Raw genomic sequence first — 20,675 nt, 5'->3', positions numbered from 1 at the left:
ATTGCTATTTAAAATTGTAAGCGCGTAAGCAAGCCGCTATTTACCTTTCTCGTTTATCTGTCCTACAGGCCTACTTCTAATTTCGAGTATAGTTTCAGACTACATGATGAGGATACTTAGAGATACAAGAAGCACAATCACCAATAATCCAATGATACAAGGCAGCACATCAACTCCGCCGCCAGCTACGCCTGATGGATTTAAAACCGGATTGCAATTTTGGAGTATGTATGGGCAAAACAACAGCTCCGGCAATATCTATCCGGGATTACAGCAGTCAGGTTACTCTCCCACGTCCTCGCAATCGCCGGTAGCTGCGCCAGCGAACAGTCCGGAACCGCAAAGAGAAGCTTTAGACCTCGCAAACTCCGGACACAGGTAAATTCTTAATTTTAACGAGAAAATATATAATTTGATGACAAAAGTCTTTCGGTTAGATCGGATCCGGTTTCATCTCCTACTAGTAGATCCGCCGGTTCACCACCGACGGGTACAGAATCGAAGAGAAATCATGAGACTTCTGAACTCTCCTCTCCAGTATGCACTAAGAGAATAATGTTATCTGACGAGGAAGGACTTAATATGCACTCGTTGCGTATTAGACAACAGGTTAGCACACGAGGTGAGCCCTATAAACTTAGACTCGAAATTAATTTATTACGACATAGATGCCGCAATGAGATTTTTGTTTTTCCATTGAGCTACAGCTTTATAAAAATATAAATTTACATTAATTATAAGAAAAAAAAATTATTAAAATATATTTCCTTCTTTTTTAGAAAATGGACGAAGAGAATTAGAAATTAGTGTCGATATTGACGGTACTTTGTACGAAGGAGTGCTATCAGCTAAACCTATTAAACATGAAAGCAGTAGTACTGCATCAAGTCCAAATAATAATGAGAAACGATCACAAAATAACGACTCGTGAACGTTTTAAAAATACGTGATTCCGAATTAGCCTCGGAGAGTCTAATTAGTAATTCCGCTATTCAAACGAAGAGATATTCTTGGAAGTATAACTATATTTAATAACTTAAAAAAAAAATAAAAAAAAAAAAATAAAAAAAAAATAGAATTGAACTCCAACATGTATATAATGAATTATTAAATTAATATCTCGTGCTTTTTTTACAAACTTTTATTTATGGATGTCATTAAACAAATTTATCAATCTTTTAAAATATGGTTTGAAAATGTAATCGTACATCAATCAGAAACTAGATGAATTAATTTTCCGTGTTTCCAACATTGCAAACTTTTTTATTTTTGATATTACCTAAATTTTTATGATAGCTTATTATCTCGAATATGTTTAAAAAGCAGAATTATTACGCTCGAAATTTCATAGTTTCGAATAGTTCTATATATGTATAGTAATTTCACTAACTAACTTTTTCATATAGGGACTGATAAGAAAACGAAGAAATACGCCATAATTAGATGTATATAATTATCAAACAAAAGTAATTTGTCACTCCGTTGCTATACTCCATTTTTTATTATAGATAAAAATTTATAAATCATTTATAGGGAATTTAGATATATATTTTTATTGATGTTGGGAGGTATTGAGTGATCTTTTTTACCAAAGTGAGATTCGTTTATAAACTGAAAAGCTATAATGTGATATTAGATACTGAATGTTAAATGTATGTTTATTAAATACGCGATTATATCACTGTAGTGTACAGAATACACTAATGGTATTTTGTGCATTTATATCTGTCGACAAAATTTCATTACTTAATTAAATCAATTATACTTATAATTTGTTTAGTTATGTGAGCTTCAAACATTATTATTTGTAAATTATTGTTTAATTACTTTATGCTTAAAAATCAGTATTAATAACTTTTTCAAAGAAAAAGTAATTGTTTAAATGATTAAAAAATTAGTTGTTTTAATTTTATTTATTCAAATTTTTAATATTGTCGCACTAAATACCATTAATGATATTTATTTGTACTTTCCGACATATTTTGATTATAGATTTTTATCATCGGAGTATGTGCAATCGGAGTATAGTACATATCGTACACGATATGTTAATTTCAGGTAATATCTACAATGAGATTTTAAGTTGTAGTAAACTATAAGAAATAGTCAATGCAGTGGAATATGATGAAAATGATAAATTATGATTGAATTTCTTACCGTTGCTTAGGATTTTAAATCTTACTGTAGATCTTATCTATAATAAAATGTAAAAAATTTATTGATTTGGATTTTGACATAACGACTTAAGTTGGTCAAATTTAGTAAAAATTATAATAATTGTTGATATGAGTTACACCTTACTTTAGAATGCAATAGATAGATATTGAGTATTGTACATATAATATTCTTCTTTTATACATATACAACGCGTTTACACATTTTTTTTATTGCCATTATTTTAAATAGTGTTGCATTCTTTCTTGTAATCTAAAAAACGAATAGCGTAAAGTTTTCATCCTCGATCTATCTCGTGAAATGATTCAAATTTAACATTTCTCTGATTATTATACTGTATGAAAAACTTTGCACGAGTAGATGTACGAGGATTAAAAATATGTTTTGTGCTATTTGTGCTATCTGTCATATCTTTTCACCAAAAAAAAGAAAAAAAAAAAAATAATGCGAAGATAATGATTTATGAAAAACACTATTCGTATATATTTCTCTTTTACATTAAGTTAGGTAATTTTATTTTTATTTTAAGATTATTAATACCGAAATCAAACTTCTTTTTTAGAATATTCTTTAAATAAATGTGTATTTCATAAGTTTTTTTTGTCGGATAAATGCTAGATAGACTAGAAAATGTTGTGTACAGTAATAACGTAAATTTTCTTTTTGTATTATTTGTATTATTTGCATTAGTTACATAATTTTATATATATGGTAAAATTAATATTATTATATAAAATATAACTTTTTTTAATGCAAATAATTCTTTAAACTACTTATATTTTGTAAAGACTATTAACTGAAAAAAATATGCGATGTGCATACATCGCAAATGATAATTGATTTTTAATTCAGAATCTATGATATGGATTCTTTCGTAAAATAGACGATTACTAGCTGTTTTGATACTGTAAATATAATTCTTTTTATTAAATTTACCTATTAAGAGTGCGCCGTTTTATATTTGGCGCTTGTGTTGAAAAAATTCAAAAATAAAATACATTTACATAAGTCATGATAATTATCTGATAAAATTTACGAAATAAATAATGTGTTTAATCTATATATTTCATAAGATTTTAAAACAATTCTATGTATTATAAATTAAATAAATAAGCGTGTAACATTCGTTCATACTCTAATAGATATTTACTTATCGTGAATCTCTCTTTCTCTCGCTTTTTTTCTCATTTTTATAATTGTAAAGTTAGAATCATAAATTGTATTAAAAAATATTTATAAGGATTAGTAAAGAACAAGTAGTTAAAGGATTGCGAAGGTGGAAAATCGAGACAAATAAAAGATGAAATGAAAATGATGGCAACATGTGGAATCGTATGCATATGTCACAGTTTTCAATATTATGTAATATTTGATATGCTTGGTGTGTGCTATCTGTAAGCGTATCTTACAAAAAAAACATAATAATCGACACAAGATTCATACACAACACATATTAAATAAAACATTCTTAGTCATGATCATTAAAGAATGTATTTAGCAAAATAGTATAGGATGTGAAATAACGGTAAAACTGTAGGATATAGGATATATCAGAAGGCTGTAAAGAACTGGGATGCAAGAATGATACTTATTATAAAGCTGTATTATTCAGCAACTGAACTCTTACGAATTCCTAGGTTCTCTATTGTAATATAATAAGTTAACAAAGTTTTACCAAAAAGACTGCAATAGTTTTAAATTACGCTCTACAATTTTAAGTCGCGTAATTTTTTTCGTAATTTCAAGTTAGGATTATTATTATATAATATCATTGTTCATTAAATCCTATTATACATGGGGTTTTTAGCTTATCGAATAGTAATAGGAAACAGTTTGTCTAGCATCTTTCAAATACACCTCGACGAAAATGCAAAAAATTAATATCTACTCTTACTGCTGCGCACAAATTCGTATGCAAATGAAAGATTATAAGTACTCTACACTCTACATGTTTATACTTTTTTTTTGTATTTTCGTACATTTTGCGTTGATTTTATCTATGTATTAAAATATTGAATTAAAATGTTAAACATTTTTAACAAAATGTATTTTGTTAATTAACTTTAACATTTTAATTTATATATCTTTATAGTTCAAAGAAGAGAAATGTATTTTATTCATCTTTGGTAAATTTGATAAGCGCTATTTAAAGAATTTAGTTTATCAAATTACATGTTCAGATATTTCGTATGTCTGCATTCATCAGAACAGCATAAAAATGAAGATAGTTCCCAGATTCTTATTTGAAATATGCTAGGCATTTACTGCCATGGCGAAGAATAGCATATTAATATAGATATCAGAAAATACTTAATCATAAGTGTATTACTAGTAATCGTAATTAAAAGGTATCGTTATTATAAATATTGTCATATTGTCATATTATGAACTGTTATGATATGAATAATAATAACGAATAATTAAAAAATATTAATTTTAATTATTTGCTTTTTAGGATGTTGAGGAACTAATCCTATCTTGAAAAATCTCGTGTTACATTGAATGAATCAAGAGTTTATTGTCGCTTTTCGACGATGCATAGAGGAAGCAAGAGTAAATAACGCATGCAAAGCTTACGTTTTATAACGCATAATGTTATTAAAACGTTTATTAACAATTTCGTTAAACGTTCAAAGTAAAAATAAATCGAAAAGTATCAGCAATTGTTAAAGCGTTCCTTACAGCAGAGAGCCCAACTCGGAATAGCAGCTTCCACGCGTACACTGAAAAGCATATATGGCATTTGCTGCGACGAGCGGCGACGGCGGCTGGCGTACGTGGCTTCCTCCTCTCTCGACTGCCGAGCGCGGGGAGGTGTAGTAGGCCGCGTTCTCCCTCAGTCCTCAGTGACCGGTGCTCCGCGACACATCTACGCGCGCGCGCGCTTCGTGTGAGATTCAACGCACATCACGCCAAGATCACGTACGCTAGCCGCCGTCGTAGCACCACGAATACTATTTCTGACATCCAGAATATTGCCACAGAAGGAAGGACGAAAGGATTGAAGGAAATTAATCTAAACGAAAGATATAAAGGTAAGTGAACCGGCAGCACGCCGTCAGCTGTAGATTATTCAATTGTAATTATCATAAAGAAATGATTATAATTAATTAACGTTCCCAAATATAATGACGCCGAATTAGGATCTCTTTAAAAACAGCGTGCGTTTAACACGCTCATGGTTTTTCCTAGTAAATAAAAAGTTGAATATAATCGATGTCCAAATGTTAGTTTAAAATTGACGAGACTCTTCAATAAAACATACACACATGCACGTAGTAACGAAGCAAATGTTTAATTAATATTTATTCGTTTATTTCGTAAAGCAAAAAATTTTTTATTCTTTTATTGCGATTTTTATTAAGTTATTTTACATAGGTTAAGTTTTACGCGGACAATCGCGTTCTCCCAGCTGATTCTTAGTGCCAATCGAGATAAAGAGATAGATAGAGAGAGAGAGAGATAAAGAGAGAGAGAGAGGTACCTAGGCAAAAACACAGACGCTTCGTAGATGTTCAAGATTTAATTAATAAAGTTACGATTAAACACGAAGAAGACACATAAATCGTTAATCGGTTTTGTGCGCTTACATTATTTTTACGTCGGAAACAGAGACAATGCACCCCGCGTTATCGTCCTTAATATGCCGAAATGTACAATCTGTTGTCCCGTAATCGGGGCTCCCTTCTACTTTGTAACAATATAAAACAATTTATTTACATTAACGGCTAGGAGGACGATTTCAAAACGATGAAAATGTCCAGGTAACTTAGACGCTAGATGGAAAATATTCTCCTGCGTGTTGGTGCGTGTAGTATGTGTGAATGACCGTTGCTCGCCTCTGTTTTTTTTTTTTGTACCCGAGCTTCTCTCTTTTTCCTTTCGCAATATATCGTTGCATGTCAAACAGAAATCGTATTGCGGCTTAATAAAAAAAAATAAAAAAATAAAATCAAATTGTTTCGTTAAAAAATAAAGCTGTAAAATATAATTGTAAAATGGGTTAAAGTATACGGAATAATTTTTGTTAGATTTTGTAAGTTTTTTTTTTAACAAATAATAGAAAAAAAAAATTACTAAAATTATTCTATATATATTTTCGCGAATAAAATCGGTATCGTCGGATTCTATTCGACGGGGTAATAATTATATTCAAAATCGCGTTCCTTTCAACAACTACATTTAGTAAGTATGCAGATTGACTTTTCGAAACGTGTTTTCTAAAAATACGTAGGCTAATCGATCATGTCGTTCTGATTATGAACATGACGGTGTCGATAAAAGTCTGCAGAAATTTGCGAAATTTACCGCGGCTGTTAACATCAGCCTGACAAAGTTATTAAAACGATCAGGCACCGATATCTCTTCGAAAGTCGTAGATTAATACTTGTACTTTTCCCGGCGTCGTTCGTAAAACTTATCCGTTACTTAAAGATAATAACGGCGAGTCGAAAATTAATGGACAAGTTCGAACGAAGAATGAACTTTCGGAGCAATGTTTTAATTGCTATTTAACTCGCTCAATATCTGCAGAGACTCGGCACGATATGTAACGAATCATATATGAAGTGAAGAAACATTTTGTGGGATATTTTTACTGGCGCGTGGATTCGTTCGTACAAATATCATGCAACGATTGCGAGATGCACGTATAACAAACACATACAGCCGACACGCGCGTGGCAAATAACGTGACGGATTTTGGCTTGGTATTTAGTGTGTGTCGAAAGAGAGCTCTTTTCTTTTTTATTTAAAAAAATCGATGTCTGAGAAATGGTGTTCACAATAATGTAGTACAACAACGTAACGGTATTACATATAGATAATATATATATAATATATATTTATATATATATATAATATTATTTATAATAATAGGTAATTTTTCTTTTACCACGGTATAACATGGCTATATACAAATATTACAAATTTTTCTTTCATTAAGCCTTCACGGATCGACGCGACGCGATCGATCTAGCGCGAGACTAGTCAGCGACGCTTTGCCGTACGCTGCTTACTTTATTTTCTTTAATTGCACATTACAACAGGCTTGCGATCTTATTAATCTTAAGCCAGTCTCTCCTCTCCTCGATGCGATAAAACAGAGGGAGAGAGAGATAGGGAGAGAGAGCGTGAGAGAGAGAGAGAGAGAGAGAGGGAGGAGGGTAGAGAACAATGGGAAGAAGAGAAGAAAAAAAAAGGAAAGAGAAAAAGTGAGATAGAGAAAGAAAGAATGTATGTTTTCTGGGATGCGTGTGGTATAAAAAGTAGGAAAAGTATTTCCTGTTAGAAATGAAAAGAAGGTAGGAACAGAATTTAGAAACATATAGGATATAGAAACAGAGAGTACATTAGAATTCGTTTCGATTGAGACTTCAACGTCGCTTCCGTATAACAGCAGGTAAGAAAACACGTACGAATGTACACAATTATACGTTTCGAGATGTAAAATCTTCCTGAGGATACTTTGGTCGTGCTACGTTGAATCATTTTCCGTCTTACTCTTAAAACGAGATTCGCTTTTAGAACGTTGATTATAGTATAATGTAATTGTTTGTGTGTGCGTAACGTTAAATAAAAACGTAAAATCTTTTGCGATGTTATACACTTACATTCTGCCTTCGAATTTCATCGGGACCTTTATCATCGAAAAGACAGTATTACGATTTGCGTTGCAAGACTAACAGGATTTTGTAAACCACTCTCAATCACGTTTATCGAATGTCATACCAGAAGAAAATCATTCGTTTTAGTATCGAGATATCGTTTGCTATTAAATAACAAGTTTGAAATAATTTTTCGTAAGTTAAACATTACTTCATGCAAAATTAATAAATACATTTAATATTTTTCAAGAAAAAAAATTGCACGACGTTCAAAAACAGTAAGTATATAAAGATAAAAAAAAAGTCGTAAAAATGTATAAAATTTTCATAAAAAATTTTTCAAGTCGATAACTCGATACTATTACAATTATGCTCTCGTTTGTTAAAATTAATACAAGACAAAACTAGAACTGTCAGACTGTATCATCTATCTACTCAACATTTTACAATTTATTCCAACAATAATAAAATACTAATTTAATTGAAGATCTTACGAATTGATTAAATTTCGCTCAATTAACAACGTAACGATTAATATAAGGACGTAGTTTTTAAAATAATTTTCGCCAAATATTGCACACATTACCCGTAATCTTTTACACTTTAAACATATCGTAGCTTTGAATATCGAAAGACAGTAATGTATATCTGCAACATTATGTCAAACGTGACAACAGATATAGACAACAAAGTTGTCTTTCTCTTTCAAAGATTTTTGTTAAAGATCTGTGCTCATTGTATTTTCCTTTGCAAGCCTTTTTCATATTTACGGTTAAAATGACAATGACAAATTGACGTTATGATCCTGGTTAACATTTAACTTGGTTTAAATCTTATGTTAAACGACCGAGACGATCATATACATACGTTTATATTGCACGATTATGAGTCGATAGCACGATCTTACAATCTATGACGAATATCTACGCGCTTTTGGCACCTCTTGCATTTGCATATACGCGGACAAGATTTTGCAAGTAAAAGAGAGAGAGAGAGAGAGCAAATGGGAGAGAGAGAGAAGAGAACTTCATCTATTACGATAAAATTTTTTTTCTGAATATATCACTGATTCAACTCTTGGTCACATTAATCACATTTTAAATATGTAAAGATTATTGTTAAATTTCTTCCGTCAAGATGCACTCTCTGCGGGTTTCTCGTATAAAAAGCTCCGGTAATTACGAAGTGCGCCGGTTGATAATACGTAACAGCGACAATGTAAAAAGAAACGTTTCCCGTCACACTTCGTATACACGAGAGCTTCCCTAGCACCATTCCGTTATATGTATTTATTCCTTCCAGATAAAGGATGATCTATTTATAAGATATGAACGTGATATTAGCGATAGCAATTTCATTGCGATTTACGTCTGTTAAAATTTCAATCTATTTAATACAACGTGAAAGGTGTACGCGTGCTGAATTATGCACCCTTGGACTCAGGCTGCATTACCATAGATTCTACCGCGTTCTTCGGTATGCCGTAGCCTGATTCCGTAACACTAACCGCCTACATTATGTCTTTAACTAGAACGAAGAATTTGAATGTTATTGAGAAAGATATGGTACGCTACTTACAATGTGTCTAAATACAAGGATCATTTTCTTGATTTCACAGTTATTAACAATTATCTTAATTTCACACTCGATTAACTATCGAATGCGTATAAAATATAATGTATTACTTTCAAAAACCAATTGACAACCGCCGAGGGTACACGCATATGACATTTTCTTCCTTCTCGTTATTATCACTGCGTTCATTCAGCGATGTGAAAAGCAATTAATATTTAAGAGATTAAAAATTAATAATTTTCTTTGGAAGAAAAAAAAAAAAAACAGAAGTGATAGCAGGATTGCATGTTTGAAACGTAAAATATTCCATTTGCTTCAACAAATTCCAAATTCCTTATACAATCTCTTTCGTGAAACTAATTTCTTAGATTTAATCGTTCAGTCTCACAGGGCAAAAGAGGTCTGGTTTAATTTTAGTGATAAATGTTGCGAGTCTAAATTTGTTCAATAATACAATCCTATATGGCCTAAACTAATTCATAAGAAACGCAAATACGCAATATTAAAAATGAGAAGAAAAAAAAATGAATTACTTACAGACTAAGTACTATTAACAGAAATGTTTTTATGATTGTAAGTTGCTCGCAAGGATGTAATGAGGAAAAGGAAACGTAAGAATCTAGATCGCTGTTGGCGTGTACCGCCGATAGGCATCTCCCTCCTCTCTCACTTCTATATCTTTATGCGTTTTTAATTACTCCCCATTGGGAAGCATAATCGTTCGTCTTTTCTAACTTTAAATTGGCCTAAACGGTAGATTACTTCACTATAATTGCATTATGATAAAAGCATGTATAAATCAGTAAACCTTTTTCTTTTGTGCTTCTTAGAGATCATACATGATACAATGTACAAAGTAGTGTAAAATAAAAAAAGGGTTAATAAAGATTTTTTTATATATATATGTATGTATATATATATATATATATATATATATATATATATATATATATATATATATATATATATATATATATTACTTAATCGTCAAATAGCGGTTTATCACGAGCGGGAAACAACTTTCATTGACCACTGACCTGTTTCCAGAAAATATTTCGGAAAATTTTAACACGACAAAGACGCATTCCGTAAAAATAATACAGATTCGTAACATTAGTATTGGTTATGAGATTAAAAAAGAAAAATGTACAACGTTTTAGCGAGATAAAAATATTGACGTATAAATCCACTTAAGTCCATACGCTGTAAATAAAATTTACAAACGTTTACATACATATTGACGCGTATTTCCCTGCAAATCTGCCAGTGCCCAAGAAGTAGTACTCCAATAATGTCAAAGTGTCTTAAGAATTAATTATGACACCAGGACAGAATTTATTTTATCCTACGCAATAGTCGACACGAGTGTTGGTAAATGAGTAAAATTTTTTTTTTCCTTAAAGTCGATCTAATCTAAAGTGGGCTTCGGCGGTGGAATCCGATATAACCATCGTAGGGTCAGCGAGCATTTGTAGCCCATCCACATCGATCGGATCTAGGCCCTGTCTGAGGGCATCGTCCGACGGGAACATATCCGGGTCAAAATCACCCATCATTGCCGTTCCGAGGTCTTTTACAAGTTCTGCCGGATTCGTAAGATCATCTGGACCAGAAAAATCTACAACATAATGTTACATTATCTATTCATCCAAGTATCTAACGCAGTTTTTTTTTAATTCATAAATTAGAGTAGTATAAAAACTAGCTGGATAAATTGAGTTTAATAAAAGCTAAGATTATAATTGCATAATATTTAGAATTAGCGTTGTTGTAAAGAATCATATTATATGCTTATTAAAATATTGTGTATACATATAGCAATGTACTATTGTATTGTATGCCCGCAGGCAATCAACCACCCTCCGTAATACCTGTGAGAATGATCGTAGGTGTGTTTGGAGTTTGCGGTGTAAGCTGTTGTGTAGCGGTTGTTGTTGTCGTAGGTTGATACGCCATTTGCGGACTCGTGCTAAAGTATCCCGTGTCTCCGCTGCCTAATTCGCCACCAACATTCATCACATCGTTCTGAAGTACAGACAACAGGTAAGAAACTGAACATTGATAAAAGATACGTAAACGTATATCTTAAAAAGAAATTATTTTAGACAATTTTAGTAATTGTTTTATAAGTGATAATTCTAAAAAAAAGAAAAAAAAAAGGTATGTTTCAAACAATATACAATTGCTCCCGAAAACTGTGGATAGAAAATTAGAATAGAAGACAAAATAATCATATATAATTTTATAAAATTGTCAATTGTTTAGGAGGAAAAAAAAGTTTTTATTCTCTAAATTCTTGTATTAAAATTAATAAGCTAATTTTACCTGCGTGTAATTCGTGGTATGGTTCGGTGACCCAATAAACGTCCCGATCGCCTGCACCGGGGTGTCCATCTGAAGTAGAGAAAAAAAGAAATCAAGTCGTAGAGATGAGCCTGACATCATCAGGAAGCTTTGAAGGATTTACCGCGGTTGCGATCTAATCCGTCTTGCTTCTAAGCGAACGCCACCGTTGATTCGCCTCGCGTGTTACGCGCGACTCCAGCCCCCGGAATGCTTTTTATAGAATGATCCGCGAGGGACACCGTATGCGGGAGAGAAAACAGCGGAAGAAGAGTATAAAGAGAGAAATAAACACAATTGAACCGCACAAGCTCATAAGCTCGCGCCCGATTGCCCGAGGTCGCTCGTTACCTAACCTCCTTCGACTGCGGGTTCCATCGCAACGTCGGTTACCGTTCCGATTTCCGGACACTCCGTTCCCCTTAATAGCCATTGTTAAATGAAATCCGTTTTCGCTTAGTCGGCAGTCGTGAGAAACTTATTGCCTCGCCCTACACGTTTTCCGTAAAGTCGCCAACTGGCCGCGTTTGTTCGCACTCATTTAACTCGATCCGAAATCTCTTTACAATCCTTTCCGTCCAAAGGTAATGATTTATTATCGCCAGACGTCAAGAGGGTGACGTGGAGATATCCGCGCAAACCAAGTTGTTCGGTCCGATACGGGGCTTCTTTTTATCTCTTAAAAACGTCGTCTTCCACCACTTACATCGACGCGTCAACTGCCCATACGACATCGAACGTCGTGGTAATGGCTACTTGTGCGTGTAACGAGGCAGGAATAAAAAGGGAGGTACGTTACAAGGGCTTTCAGTGATAAAGCTAGTCCCGTGGCGCGGCACCCACGAAGGTAACTTCGGCATATGTACATATACGCAACCCCCGTTTTCGATGCTCCGCGAGATATCGGTTGCAAGTAACGTTGCAAATCGCAATTATTAGCGGCCTTCTGTATCCCAAATACCGCGTGAGAATCCGCCGTTACATCACTTTTTTCCTTTTTTTAACGACGCGTTTAGAATTTTCCTTCGATCGGAGTGATGTTTTAAACATTAGCGTACGGTAGCATGACATTTCACCGGGAGCAATATTTTACCTTAATCTACAAATATTTCATCCCTCTCTCCCGCTCACGGGAATCTGATATTTTTTCTTTGTCTGCGCATGCAAGCGAGTCCTCGTGTACGGGAATACATTTCGTACGGTTGTACGCAAAGACCTCCTGAAAGTGCCACGCGAAGAACGCGACATTTATGTATATCACAGGTTTCTCTCTTTTTTTTTTTTTCCACCTCAATTGCACGACTCGTTAGACATTTGGACGTATTAATTATCCACCTTCTTCCTTTCGATTCGATGTACTCGTTACATTTCTTAATGATATTTTATGTATTTCCTCATTACGAGAGCAATGACGTTATTACGCTTGAGCTTTAATAATTACAACACACATTATTAATTTTATAATTTTCTAAGTAATATCTTTTGCAAAAGAATTCATCGCGACAATTTGCAAATAAAAATGTTTCAACTAATGGCGATATTTCACCTCTATCTGCGGGGTCCAACCGAGTTCCATCAGCTGCTGTGCGAATTTGGGCCACTCCTGACGAATGCAGGTAACAGATAAACAACAAGACTTAAAGCTATAAGTCTAGAGGCAATATAAGTATAATAATAGAGCGGTCTTTTACAAAAGGTTAATTTTTATATTAATCTTTTTTTTTCTTTCCAATACTTCTGACGCAATTGTAACAAAAATTACGGTTTAACTTTATTCAATAGATGAACTATGTTAAGTGAAAAATATTGAGAATCACAATGTGAAGTCTTTGAGGAACAGTACGTTTGACGATGTAACTGAGTAGAATATCAAGTGCCTCCGATGGAATAATTTATACGAATCATTCCTTTGGAATAATTCATCACATAAGATTAATTATAACGTTGAAGGTCGAATCGCATCAAGAGTAATGTATATTATACAAATTGAACTTAGCAAAATCAATCAGCTGGCACGGTAAAAAAAAAAAAAAAAAAAAAAAAAAGTTATACCCGCGTGTAAATTACCGATCGAAATATCGAAATAAGAAATTCAAAGTCTTAACTTAAAATTGTAAAGGTAATTAGGATATAATTTCGCTTGCGTTCGATCGAAATTTCAATTAATGTCTGTTAATATTCACGTTCGCCTCCATTTCGCTTCTGACCCTTACTACTCATCAGATACGAGCAGTCCAGCGGCAAATACTTACCAGTCCCTTCGACATGCATAAAAAAAGATTGAGCGCCAATTAGGATCGGGTATCCGTTAATAAATTATAATTGAAGAATCGATCGTAATTTATGTAATCGCGACTATCGCGCGATCAAATTTAGATCGAAATACGGAGAATTACATTTTTCATGCTCGTATCCCTGCGAGAGCAAATTCAATAGAAAAGAGGAAAAAAAAAAAAAAACAATTCTCTCGCAGTTGAAAATGTCAGCCCTTCGAAAATAACGTAAAATAAAACGCGATAGTATTTCTGATGTTACGCGCGTGTATATCTATTACAAATAAGTCATAGCATGCACGCATACATACACACACGCTTCTTTCCTCTTTTTTCTTTTTTTTCTCTGTGAAAACTCGAATGCAATTCTATGTCGAAATATCGCGCAAAAACATGCAGCATGTGCGTATTACATTTGCGAGCTCTATGAGAAGGGTCGACAAAAGACTTGACGATAACAGATTCGCGGATTTTCTATCTCGATAATCTCGGAACGATCGTGAAGACGGGCTACTACCCGTCTTCTGATAACAGACGGAAATTACGTATTGAATTTTTTCTCATAAGATAATCTCGACAGTAAAAATAAATAAATAAAAAAAAAAAAAAAAGTAAGACTGGACCATTGCCAACATCGTCGATCGAATATTTCCGATAACTTGAGGAAACTTTTACTTTCCTTTACCTGAGCCGAGTGGAATTCTCGATATTTTAATTTTTACAGAACTTTCGAACTTTAGCTCGACCGATCTAACGCTCAAATTTAAGAGAAAATTTTTATCGGAGATGTCCGTCCGACCCGTGACACACTTCGCAAACTTGAAACGAGCGAGTCAGTCCTTTTCCCAATCATGCTTAAAAAAAAAAGAATGGCTCACGTACCATTGTGAACTGTTCGAAATCCTGTTGGAGAGCCGCCGCTTGCGCCTGATTGATGAAATAAGTATTCTGATCGATAGAATCGGACGTCAAGCTGGGTGGACCCGGATGTCCTGTAGGACTAGGCGGCGCCGATGGGTTATTGCTATAACTTAAAGGACTTCCCTGAAATAAAGAATGCAAACTACTTTAAAACTTGTTACTTGCACGAAGCTATTATTACAGACATGGGAACAAAACTTTTTTTTTTTTTTCTTTATTCACGTTGAATGAAATTATATGAGTCTTGAGCGTTTAATGCCGTTAGATTATTTTAGTGGCTCTACGCGACGCGCTGCCATTCAAATTTATTTTACAAATTGACGTCTAGATAAGAGAACCCGTTATTAAACTCGTTATCTATCGATATTTTATGATAAGAGATGATCTCACTTGAACGGTTAGACTAGGTGACGATTGCGGCGACGGCCTGTTCACCGACTGCGTGGATCTGTACGATCCCAACGAGTTGAGCTGCGATTGCTGATGTTGCTGTTGCTGCGATGTCTTCTGAATGCATCAAACATTAATGAGATATAATAAATTATAGTTATTAACCACAACCGAAGCGTATATAATTGTATTAAAGCCGAATCAACTTAATGATATCAATTGTTTCTTGAAAAATAGTTATTTCGTTCGCTGCAACATTCAAGTGATTTATAAATGTGCATCTACGTACCCTGAAAGACAGATATGGCGACGGTAGCTAGCGAACGTAACTTTAGCGTCGTGTACGTCAAGTTTCACATGTATGTATTATAATACCGCGCCGGCCGGATTGCCGATGACTTATTTCTCCGTTCTTTCATCTCCTGTCTCTATCGCCTAGGATTACGTACGCTAGCCGCTGTCGCCGCAAAGAAATGCCATATCTGCTCTTCGGTGTACTCATACATTGCGATACTAAACGATGTTTCGCGCGATAATAATTTTCGAAACGTCCGACTAAGTCGGCCGGCATACTAACTGGACTTTGCGGCACAGGACTGTGCGATTGTTGATAAATATAATGGCCAGCAGTCGGGCTGTGAGACGTCGCCGCCGGCGCCGGTTGCTGCGGATAGCTCTGAAGATCCTGTTGCGAAGTACTTGTGCTGTTTTCCAGTGCCACACCCTGCTTCATACCCATCGCTATTAACGATCGATCGTTGCTCTGTCGCCTCTTTCGTTTTGCTCGCTCTCTCTCTCTCACTCTCTCTCTCTTTCACACAGATACATACACACACACACATACATACATTCTCTCTTTCTCTCGCTCTCCTTTTTCGCGCTTTCGTGTAACCAAACTCAGCTGAATAGATGCTACATAGTCGCAGCAGGCTCGCGTAATCGATCTCTACATCATTGATTACAGCATCGGACTTGTGGAAGCGGTTCGCCGCAACAACCGAGTCGCTTCGCCGAATTCGTAGGAAACGTTTCAACTGGACGTCGAAGGCGCACCGCGTGCTAAATATGTACGAATCACACTTTTGGCAGTCGGCGAGATAATATTTTGGCACATAGGCTGTTTTTCGTACAATGAGTTTAGGAGACTCGAATCCGCGAAAGAGCTATATATACCTATCTAAACTTTTCGAAACGGGCGTTTCGACAAAAGGGATCGGCCGAAAAAGCCTCTCCTGAAAATCCCTTTTAAATTCCGCAAATGTACGACGGATCGCGAGATGTTTGTTACGTTACAACGCGGAAATAAGCGACTCGCGCGCAGCCGAGATTTACCTCAGTATTATCATTACGCAACCTTTTACTCTTTGCCTTCGCTAAAACGCAATTATCGCGGGGCATTACTTTTTCGTTTCCAAGCCGATATGTTGCGACGAGCCGGCGACACACACACACACGCAAACGCGTCAGCATACAAACGCCTTTCGTTATTGATTGTGTTTCGAGTCTATTTGCAAGCTCGGTGCTATGTAACAAGCAAAACAATAAAAATGCCACGGTGTTAACGGCCAGTCGCGCGACATAAGCGTATACCGTATTATTACATACGTCGTGAGAGACTGGGGTGTCTACTAACCTTACACGTGTGAAGAAACCTAGAGTTAACAGGCACTGATAAATGGGTCTGCAAAATAACAAACACAAACAACCACTACAACAAAGGCAAAATAAAAAATAAAATAGAAAATTAAGAGAGAGAGAGAGAGAGAGAGAGACGGAAGACGCCGAATGTAATACACCGCGGCAGTTCGGCCCCCAAAAAAAAAAATTTCTTTCCAACTGTCGTTAAAATATACGTCCTGATATTAACGGATGGAGCACGAGCAGAAATAACTATGCCCGAAACCAGAGTTTTTCTTTTTTTTCATTAAAAAAAAAAAAAAAATGTACACGTCGCGCCCAGAGCCGACGCGGTTCTCGCACGAGCAATTCATTCTGCGTTTGAAGTACGGTCTAACGATCAGAATTATCGAGCGGGGCTCGATAAATGTTATTAAATTCTATATTAATAATGTCAGGACGCATTTAGGTCACAAGTGCTTTCCATAGCGTGCTGCAAAAGTATCATTTCGAACTTAACGTTGCATAATTGCGCGCAATATTATATCCTTGTTACGTTAACCGGGGAGAATTACGTTAAAGAAAAAAAAAAAAAAAAGAGTTGGCATTCAGCTACGATGGAATACTCCAACGTCGAGAGCATGCCGTTGGAAATTAAGTTTTTCGTGAGTTACTTAAATCCCTTACTCGGGTGAAGCAATGGCGTTCTCAGACGTTATCGAATTAGCGTGAAAGCAATTCAACTATCATGCGAAAATCATCGCTAAAAGAATTCCTCACGGTTACGTAATACGCCAAGCGTGGTGCTTCTCGCGGCAAGTATATTTTTTAAACGTTCTTTCTTTTGCTGCGCAATTTGTGTCGTTAGCACTGCGTCAAATAAACGATCCACTTATATTGTCGTCCTGAAAGCAGCTGCAGGATTTCAAGATTCTAGTGCTACTTTAATCGAAACAATCTAACATTTAAGAAAGCACAGATAAGCACAGAGAGTGTTCGTCTCATGCAACCATCGCATCCTAATTTACATTCTCCAATAAACAAAATCGCTTCACGGAACCGAGGTAACTTTTTTCAGCGACCTTTTTTTTTTTTTTAAAGCTACATGCATTTGACTTTTAAATTTATTCACGTTTCGTTAATTTAGATTTCGAGCACACGTATATAAATGGTACACACACAAAAAAAAGAATTTTGTTTGTCGTGGATTTATATATTTAGGGGCGTGAAAATGTGCTCCCCTCGATTCCGTAATCCGTTAATGAGATAAAGTGCGAAATATCCGAGGCACATTGACATCGTTTCGCGGGGTAAACTTAATGAAACTTGCCGAGGCTTGACCTCAAAGAGTTTTCAGAAACTGGTTCTAAATTAAAAAAAGAAAAAAAAATTCCTCAAAATAATTTTTAGGTCGGTCGTTTCTCAGATATTTTGCATTCTTTGCAACGTTCTACGGCAGCGGTTTTTAATCGAGGTCCACGATATCGTTTCAAGTGTCTGAAATAGAAGCTCGTGCATCGAACTTTTTGGACAAATAAAATTTTAGGAGCGAAAAAAGCAATCCGATTCGTGTCACTCGTGATTAAAAATCCGTTGCGTTGTAACATTAGGTTTAATCTACAGTAATACGGGGCCGCGAGGATATTTACTTGGACGCTTGACGGATCCTGTGAAAAGGAGAGCCTACCAGCTTGTGCCAAGCTGGTCGGGCTGGACAGGTTTGTGGGACTGCTCGTTTGAGGACTCTGGAATACACCAGCGGTTCGACCATTTCAAAAAGTCATTTCCGTTTTCGGCTGTTAAATCCTACTTGTCCTACTGTACGTAGCCGGACGACCTTCCGCTCGCGGACAAACGGTAAAAAATATGGAAAAAAAAAAAATATGATGCGGCTAAACACAATCGTCGCGGGGAGAAAAAAAAAAACAAAAGACCGTGATCAAGAGAAACGGCGAATGGACAGTTTCAATATCGACATTTGCTCTTTAACTTCTTTAATCGGATATTCTTTCGTCGGTTGCATCAATCGTGAAAACGCTAAGTGAGTTAACCGATTTTCAACTTGCTCGAATACAGAATCAGATTACTCGATATCGATATCGGGGGAGGAAAAGCCGTTCCTTTCAGAAATAAATGCATTTTCGTGAATAACATTTGTACTATCGCAATGTTTCGGGCAAATTTATCGTATTTCATAGGCTAGATAAATATTATATTCCCAAGTGATTAAATGCAAGATAAAGGCAATAGATTCTTGCAAGATCAAATTCTTATTCTGATTAAAAAATCAATAATTTAATTATCCCTAAGTATCTTATAACTATCAATCTTTTATTCGTCACAATAATCCCCGAGATTAAAAGGTCTAACTGATACTGCGGATCTAAAGTTTAACTGATAAAATATCGAAATTTTATCGTAGAGACCGGATGGATTAAATTATTCATAGAATAGCAGTGAGCGATCTCGCTTATTTATATAACTTATTGTCGTTGTATAATACATTCGTAATAATTAAAACTAAATTTTATTTTGAATTTAATACGTGCAGTATCGCTCGAAGAAACTCGTCTGCGAACGCGAGACAACAACATATTTATCGTTACGATACAACATAAATTAGTCTCAATAGTTTTGGGTGCCGTTTCACAGACAGTTCCTCCGAGGATCGAAGACAGATGAGAGAATGTAAAAAATATAAATATTAAAAAAAAAGAAAAAAAAAGAAAAGAAAAGAAAACGAAATGTCGCTGTAAAAGCGAAGACTCGTTCAGAAATGTGCAGCTTCGCGAAAAGTGCGTGTAAGATCAAGAGGAAAAGAATAGAGAAAAAAAATCTTTATCATAGTCGGTATACGATAATCGGTCCAACGACTTACATTGCTGAACGGCGTACTACTCGAATGATCCTCTTGGTCCAGAGGAGGGTGAAGTGGCGACGGAAAGTGTACGTTGCTCAAGTCGGGCAACGACCCTGTGTTGTTGCCTATCGGTATTTGTTGTCCCGGTGGCTGCGAGCTCGGATATATGCTGAGGGGAAAAAATATTTCGCAAAAATTGTAACTAACTCAATTAACTCGACAACCCGCTCAAATAAAAAAAGAAGAAGAAAAAATTTATTTGGTGTAATTCCACGATATCGAGGGCTCGGCGTAAAAACGTTTGCGCGAATCATAAAATTAATTGCAAAACGAATTGAAAGAGAAACTTTTTTTTATTTTATTTAACTTTTCCGTTTACGCGATAAATTTTAAATCTTATGTCGTCCTGTTGTATAGTAGTACGTACTTGATTCCAGGCACTCTAGGCATTTCGCACGAAGATCTTGGCCGTTCGATGATGCCGTGGGGAGAGTCTCTGTTGTCGCTTCCGCTTCCGATCATGGCGTGTTGATCTGTTAATTAGAAAAGCGCGCTATTTATCATGTTCCGTAATTACACGCGACATTAAAAACTGCGGATGCGTTAACGCGACGCGGATTCTACCGTTTCCTTACAATGCTCCTGCTTTGCACAAAGGCTGTTATTCCGCGGCGTTGAATATAAAACGATTATTTTGATACGGCAACTCTTCCGTTTGCGATTGCATATATGATTGTACAGAGGTTTCTCAAACTAGTTATCCGATTTCTCCGGAGCAACGTAACACCGCTTACTAACCTTACTACCATATAACGTTTCACCCGCCTCGTTGCGAAGCGATCTCTGGCGCGAGCTAAGTTTCACGATTCGACACGATCCAAGGATAATTTATAAAACTTGTTACGTGTTATCGCT

The 20,675-nt window shown here is 35.3% G+C and overlaps 2 protein-coding genes across 10 annotated transcripts in view; one reads left to right on the top strand and one right to left on the bottom strand.

The window, feature by feature from the left end:
- Window positions 1-4,605, top strand: part of Retn (retained) — an 86,742-nt gene extending 82,137 nt beyond the window's left edge. The window contains exons 7-9 of one of the 2 annotated variants that reach the window (XM_070675141.1): window positions 69-378; window positions 426-622; window positions 780-4,605. In XM_070675141.1, the coding sequence (XP_070531242.1) occupies window positions 69-378; window positions 426-622; window positions 780-931 (659 nt within the window). In that variant the 3' untranslated portion in view covers window positions 932-4,605. The remainder of the gene's footprint in view (window positions 1-68; window positions 379-425; window positions 623-779) is intronic. The other variant, XM_070675142.1, reaches the window with a different exon arrangement.
- A 1,073-nt stretch (window positions 4,606-5,678) lies between these two features.
- The window catches only part of Crtc (CREB-regulated transcription coactivator), a 32,487-nt gene continuing 17,490 nt past the window's right edge, over window positions 5,679-20,675 (bottom strand). For 2 of the 8 annotated variants that reach the window (XM_070675143.1, XM_070675151.1), the window contains 10 exons: window positions 20,188-20,293; window positions 19,779-19,929; window positions 18,550-18,645; window positions 15,861-16,010; window positions 15,284-15,400; window positions 14,855-15,016; window positions 13,246-13,302; window positions 11,682-11,750; window positions 11,228-11,381; window positions 5,679-10,974 (listed from right to left, as the gene is read on the bottom strand). In XM_070675143.1, the coding sequence (XP_070531244.1) occupies window positions 10,754-10,974; window positions 11,228-11,381; window positions 11,682-11,750; window positions 13,246-13,302; window positions 14,855-15,016; window positions 15,284-15,400; window positions 15,861-16,010; window positions 18,550-18,645; window positions 19,779-19,929; window positions 20,188-20,293 (1,283 nt within the window). In that variant the 3' untranslated portion in view covers window positions 5,679-10,753. Of the gene's footprint in view, window positions 10,975-11,227; window positions 11,382-11,681; window positions 11,751-13,245; window positions 13,303-14,854; window positions 15,017-15,283; window positions 15,401-15,860; window positions 16,011-16,916; window positions 16,965-18,549; window positions 18,646-19,778; window positions 19,930-20,187; window positions 20,294-20,675 lie in introns of all 8 variants that reach the window. The other 6 variants (XM_070675144.1, XM_070675145.1, XM_070675146.1 and 3 more) reach the window with 6 other exon arrangements.

The sequence above is a fragment of the Cardiocondyla obscurior genome, linkage group LG03, assembly GCF_019399895.1.
Source record: "Cardiocondyla obscurior isolate alpha-2009 linkage group LG03, Cobs3.1, whole genome shotgun sequence".
NCBI classification, from domain to species: Eukaryota; Metazoa; Arthropoda; class Insecta; order Hymenoptera; family Formicidae; genus Cardiocondyla; species Cardiocondyla obscurior.
The sequence above is the reverse complement of the archived record's forward strand: the minus strand, read 5'-3'. Positions and strand labels throughout refer to the sequence as shown.